Source organism: Nicotiana sylvestris, chromosome 3 (assembly GCF_000393655.2).
Source record: "Nicotiana sylvestris chromosome 3, ASM39365v2, whole genome shotgun sequence".
Taxonomy (NCBI): domain Eukaryota; kingdom Viridiplantae; phylum Streptophyta; class Magnoliopsida; order Solanales; family Solanaceae; genus Nicotiana; species Nicotiana sylvestris.
In genome coordinates, this window is record NC_091059.1 from 202391598 (window position 1) to 202398459 (window position 6862).

The 6862-nt window shown below is 34.8% G+C and overlaps 1 protein-coding gene across 1 annotated transcript; it reads left to right on the top strand.

Annotated features, from left to right (window-relative positions):
* Positions 1–696: 696 nt before the first annotated feature.
* LOC104238138 (uncharacterized) lies at positions 697–5719 on the top strand. The gene is made up of 4 exons (XM_009792424.2): positions 697–1206; positions 1323–1444; positions 3714–3872; positions 5109–5719. The coding sequence occupies exons 1-4, from the start codon at positions 976–978 to the stop codon at positions 5212–5214; spliced, it is 618 nt and encodes a 205-aa protein (XP_009790726.1). The 5' UTR covers positions 697–975; the 3' UTR covers positions 5215–5719.
* Positions 5720–6862: the final 1143 nt, after the last annotated feature.

Below are 6862 nucleotides of genomic sequence, written 5' to 3' on the forward strand. Positions count from 1 at the left end.
CCCGGATAAATTTATACTGTCAACCAAACATGGTATAAATTAATCCCAGTCTTAATACATGGTATTCCACCTTATCCCATCAAACTTGGGATTATATTATTTCACCTCCCAAGTGAAATAAATTAGTCCAAAAATTATAATTCTAGGATTATAATCTCAGGATAATATAGTTCGTGTACCAAACTAAATGTATAACTTTATGAGTTATAACATGTTATTACTCGAATCTTTTATGAGACCGGCTTGCGATAAAAAGTTACTTATTGTTGGAGTCGACTAAGCTTGATGATGAAAAAAAAATTTACACTGCCAGCACACATAATTTATAAACTTTGTGAAAATTCCAAAAGGACAAAAACTTAAAAAATAAAAAAATAAAAAGAGATAACATTATATAAATCCGTACTATGGAGTGATCTAAATTTCTTTTTAGTATCAATGTACATAAGTTAAACTCAATTAAATATATTTAAAAATAAGTTTAAGCTCTATAAATTAAAGGTGTAAAAATATTTCCGCAATCAAACTTTTTTAAAAGTTAATTAAAAGTAATTCTAATAAATATCATTAATTGGTATCCTTATACAAATTAAATTATAGTAGTATTAATTAAGTAAGAAATTCATTATACTATCTGGTCATATAACTTTAATCCAGGAAAATAGTTCCCTCTCTAACCGGCTTCTAAGTCTTTGCGGTCCAATCTGGCGTACGCGCACAACCTGCAGAGACAGACCCCATTTTATTACTCCCTACTTTTCTATGTTTGTCCATTTTTTGTGTATTACTACTTTTTTTTTTTTCTCCAACCAATCTCAATCGTGCAGGCAAACTTCCATTTTGATAAATTAACATAAGCAGACACAGTCTTATGTTTATGTTTTGTTTGTTGCATCAAACTGGAGCTCTGTGTACCTCTTAAAACCACCTCTGCTTAAACCAAGAAATTGTGGAGTTTCTGAGGTTAAGGGGGAAATGAATATGGATGTGAGGAAAATAGTTGTAATTGTGGAAGATTTGGAAGTATCAAGAACAGCTCTTCAATGGGCTCTTCATAATTTCTTACGTTATGGGGATTTAGTGATACTTCTCCACGTTTTCCCAAATTTAAAACCCAGAAGCAACAATAAGAAGCTCAGGAATCTCCGCCTCAAAGGTTTTCAATTGGCTCTGACTTTTCAAGATCTCTGCAACAATTATCCCAACGTAAGAGACTCTGTCTTTTTGATCCCATGTTGTTCTGTTTTGGATGTTGTTAGTTTAGTTTATCTTGTAATGTTATCTGATACAGAAGACATAGCTCTGGGGTTGATCTGTTACAGACCAAGACTGAGATTGTGGTCACTGAAGGGGACTCAGATGGAGGAAAGATTGCTGCTGTGGTTAGAGAGATTGGAGCTTCTGCTCTTGTTGTTGGACTTCATGATCATAGCTTCCTTTACAAGTAAGTTTCAAATTAATCACTCTTCTCTTTCTTTCCCAGAATGAAGCTTTTTCTTGTTTTTGACTTCTCAATCTCATGTTGATCTGAAGTTTCCTTTGGTTGGGAAATAAGTTATACTAGGAATAATTATTTCGGGATTAGTTATTTCAGAATTGTTATTTCAGGATTGTCATAAAAATAAAAATAACATTACAATCCCAAAATAACTCATCTCAAATATAATCTCGAGATTAATTATCATTTATCTCTTCTATCACACGAGCCCATATTAATTAAATGATTAGGATTGTGCGTACTGAATTATTTCAGTATAGATAGAGAATGGATAGATAAAGAATGGTTGCATTAAAGGCCTACAACCATGGGTTGGTCAACTCTCCACACCTTTTTTTTTTTTGTCCCTTTTTGGATTTAGCTATGATTAATGTTGAGCCCTCTTTCAGTTGAAATTTGCACTAGCCCATTGGCCGGCCGTTTCATGCAACAGTGTGCTCATTATTTGACTGCTTAATTTTTGATCTCCACTTCCAACTAAAAAATTGTGAGTTCCAGTCTCCCCAAGAGCAAGGTAGAAAGTTCTTGGAGGGAAGGATGTCAAAGGTATATTTGGAAACAGCCTCTCTACTCCAGGGTAGGGGTAAGGTCTGCGTACACACTATCCTCCGTAGATCCCACTAAGTGAGATTATACTGGATTATTGTTGTTGTGTACCAGATGATCCTCATAATAACATATCCTTAAAATTTGTTTTGGTCTCTCAGATTCTTGTGCACATGGATAGTTGATCACTGAAAGACACACAATTACTGCTATGAAATTAGAAACCTAGCCAGACTTTCATATCCTATCTGCTAACATATCTGACCACAAATGGGCTGGAACTATGAAGCAAGAACCACTTGTATTGTATGGCGGGAACTCTGACGACACTAACCCATAGGTCATATAATTAGAAATATTTGGTTGTACCGGGCGATGGCAAAATAGATAAAAGAAAACAGTTATTCATTTATATTATCTACTCCATCTGTTCCAATTTATGTGAACCTATTTGACTAGACACGGAGTTTAAGAAAAATGAAGATTTTTGGAATTTGTGGTCCTAAACAAGTCAAAAGGGGGTCCATAGTATTTATGTGGTTACAAAAGCTTCTCATTAAGGACAGAATTGTAAGTTTAAGCTAAATTGTTTTCAAATTTAGAAAGGAGTCATTATTTTTGGAACGGACCAAAAAGGAAATAGGTTCACATAAACTGAAATGGAGGGAGTATTAAAAATGGACTGGATAATGAAAATTTTAAAAACGGGTCAAATATGAATAGAAAGTAAAAATAGGACGGTATAGCCAGTTTTCGGACTGGTCATTCAAAAATAGCCAGCGTTTACGAAGTCAATGAAAAATAGCCACTATTTTGCTGCAACAGAGATCGGTCCAGCATAATATACTGGAGTTCGGTGCACCTGTGTATGAACTCCAGCATATTATGCTGGACCGGTATACTTTGCTGACTCCAGTATATTATACTGGACAATTATACTTGCTGGAACTCCAGTATATTATGCTAGAGTTCTAGTGTACTTATGCTGGAACTCCATCATATTATGCTGGAGTTCCAGCATACTTATCCTGGAACTCCAGTATAATATGCTGGAGCTCAAGCATACTTATGCTGGAACTCCAGTATAATATACTAACGTATTTTTCGGGTTTTGAACAGTGTTTTCGCTCAGATTTATCTTTACATGAAAAGTGGCTAAATTTCGATTACTTTTGAAACTGGGCTATTTTTGAACGACCAGTTGTAAATCTGGTTATTTTTGAATTTCTCCCGAATAGGAACCATATTATCTACAAGCAATCGATAACTAATGGGTTTAACTTTTACATTTGCAAATCCATAGCTTTTTGAATATGATCACTTTTGAAAAATTCTTAGTCGTCAGTTAACCTATTTTCTATCTGTATTAAGTATGAGTCGAATTGGATAATTTATTCGTATTTGCGTTACCCGTTTCGACTCGCCTATATCTTATTCAAGCCGCCCGTTTGCCACCCCTAGCTGCACCTAATTCTATAGTTAAGAGAGCTAGAAAATCATGCTAGACGACGACAATTTTTTTTTTCCACCTATAATAACTTAACAACGATGAATTCACGGTAATCGTTACGCTCTGTGCGGACCACTTCATCTGCAATGATATATTATCTTAGAAATATTCAATAGTGGGACTAAAACTAGATACTTTATTTATTTATTTCTTGCATAGGATGGCCATGGCCGAGAACAATATAGCAAGCAATTTGAATTGCAAAGTGCTAGCTATCAAGCAACCAACGTCATTGACCACTACAAGGAAAAGGACTATATCTTTACCTGACAGTTCAACCAACATGGACTTCTCACAGATTGAAATATCTTCACTGAGGTAAGAATATCATTCCTAATCTCATGCATTTCCTTTTCTTACTTTGATCCAATTCAGTTACCTGCTCCATATACTATAATCTGTGATCCAGACTCTTGTATATAATCGCACTAAAAAATTAAAGTGATAAGGTTCCCTATCTTCTTCTATTTTGTTTATGGAACCATTAGCTTAAAGTGGTAAACAAAATTGTACTATATTTTACTAAGTGAAGTTGTGTGTGAAAAGGACTAAATAAAGCAATATGATATAGCTGGAGACAATAGAAATGAAGGACAGGTTTCCAGTACAAGCAAAAAGCTATCAAGAAATAAATGAGTTTGTTACCTGTCATCTTGAGAGCTCATGTTGGAAGACATCCATTTGTTATGGTCATTAAAATTAGGTCATGCAGCTTTTAGGAAAATTACTTATCAATATCCCGTCGAACCACGAACCAGGAGTTCACATGTTCGAGTCGTGAAAACAATCACTTACAAAAATATAGGATAAGACTGTTTGTGATCTCGCCCCGCGCATAGCGGGAACTTAGTGCACCAGGCTATCTTTTTTTGTTGTTGTTTACTCTCTCCATTTCATATTAGATGAGGTATTTTCCTTTTTAGTCTGTTCCAAAATAAATGACACATTTCTAAATTTGGAAATAATTCAACTTTAAACTCTTTCATTTTATCCATTTACCCTTAATGAGATATTTTTATAGCCACACAAATATAATGGTCCCACAAACCTTTTACCCCTTAAGCTTTCAAGACCACAAGTTTTAAAAGTCTTCTTTTTTCTTAAATTCTGTGCCGAGTCAAACTATCTCATCTAATATGAAACGGAGAGAGTAATTTCTACGACAAATTATATTAATTAGTCATAGTTAAGTAATGAATTGATATGAAAATACTACGGTTAAGTGATAAACTTGTATTCAAAAGGCACATGTTACGTACTTATTGAATTGGTATAATCATCTGAGACGAATAATTATTTCCGTTCTTTCAAGAAGTCAAAGAGTGTCTCTTACATACTTTTCTAAAATTATGAAAATTGAAATTTTTATCTTTTGTAATCTAAAATTAAGATAATGTATACATCAATCTATTATTAGGGCTGAGAGGATACATAATTTTAGCAATATTTGGAGGATTATGGATAAATCATCCATGAAATGACCCCAAAAAAGATAAACAAAGAAGATTTGTGGCCCACGAACTATTGATAATTGAATTGGTATAATGCGTGCAGTGTCCCTGAAGTTGGCCCACCAAGAATTCCATACCAAGTTTGTCCAGACCCTCATGCTATTATTTGGAGAACAGGGAGATCCAGAAGATGGACAATAAGAGATTAAATCCAAGAAATATTTTCCATTTCAACGAGGAATTATGTATATCTGTTGTTATTAATTTTTTGATGGCAACAGTGGTTCTTGAATTTGATAGTTTGACCCACACAGCACAGAACAAAGGGAAAAAAAAGGTTTACGAAATTCATTGAGTTGATGGTAATCTGGTAAATGAAGATTCATATTCATGCAATTTTAGCAAAAATAGCGAATGATTGGCAAGGTTACAATACATATGACTTCAGAAGAGCCAATTTTAACACTACATATTTTGGACTTTGAACCAATGGGTGAAGGTGAATGATAGAAATAGGATACTTGTGTGCTACTATTGATTTTTTGACCATGTTTGTCACATTGGCGGCACTTTAAGTTTAGTAATTATTATTTTTAATGAAGATTTGAGAGCTTCAGTGAAGACGACAATGGCGGAAATAGAAGAGAATGTTTTAGAGAAAATTTTCTATTTGAGAGAAAAACTAGCTTGTATTATTGAAGCTCTATCTTTACAATGAGCTGATACTATATATATATATATACACCTCTAATATTGCATCTAATCTACAATTGTTATATCGCCTAAACTAACCAATCCCATAATTAATTATAACTAACTAATCCTTCTTAACCGACTTAACTACACTCACGTGATTGGCACGTGACTACTCATATCTTCAACACTCCCCCTCAAGCTAGATGGTGCAAACAAGTTCAGCACCCCTAGCTTGCCTATCAAGTAATCACGTTGCGATCTTCCTAGGGCCTTTGTGAACAAGTCTGCTTCTTGATCTCTAGACATTACATATTTTGTTTTGACAATTCCTTGTTGGATTTTTTCTCTGATAAAGTGCAAGTCTATTTCTATATGCTTCGTTCGTTCGTGGAATATAGGATTTGCAGCAATTTGGATTGCTGCCTTGCTATCACAATGCAACTCCACTGGAAATTCAACCTTAGCACCCAGTTCCTTACATAATCCTGTCTGTCACACCTCCTTTTTCCGCACCAGAGAGGGTGGGGGAGTTTTTCCAATTAAAGGACAATCGAAACGGGATTGGTTTATTTATTTCAGAGTCGCCACTTGGGAGATTTAGGGTGTCCCAAGTCACCAATTTTAATCCCGAATCGAGGAAAATAATGACTCCATATTACAGTCTGCGCACCAGAAATCCGGATAAGGAATTCTGTTAACCCGGGAGAAGGTGTTAGGCATTCCCGAGTTCCGTGGTTCTAGCACGGTCGCTCAATTGTTATATTCGGCTTGATTATCTGATTTTATACAAGTATGAACTTATGTGCCAATTTTATCTTTTAACCGCTTTTATCATTCACTGTTATTTTTATAGGACTTGCAACGTCGTGAAAACATATCTCGAACCACGTTACATCAATGCGCCCGTGGTTATTGATATATTTCGACTTGGTTGAGATTTGGATTTGGATCACATAAATGTGCACCCGCATTTATGAAAAAAATAAATTATTTAAGACGCGCCTAAAGCAACTAGCGTATTTATTTTGGGTAAGACCGTGGAATTTTACTAAACGGTCCATCCCGAAGTCCAAATAATTTTTAAAGCAAATATTTGCTGAGGGCCCCGCAGTTTGTATGTTTATTGGGCGAGGCTCGTCTTGTTCTTATTTTTAATGAATT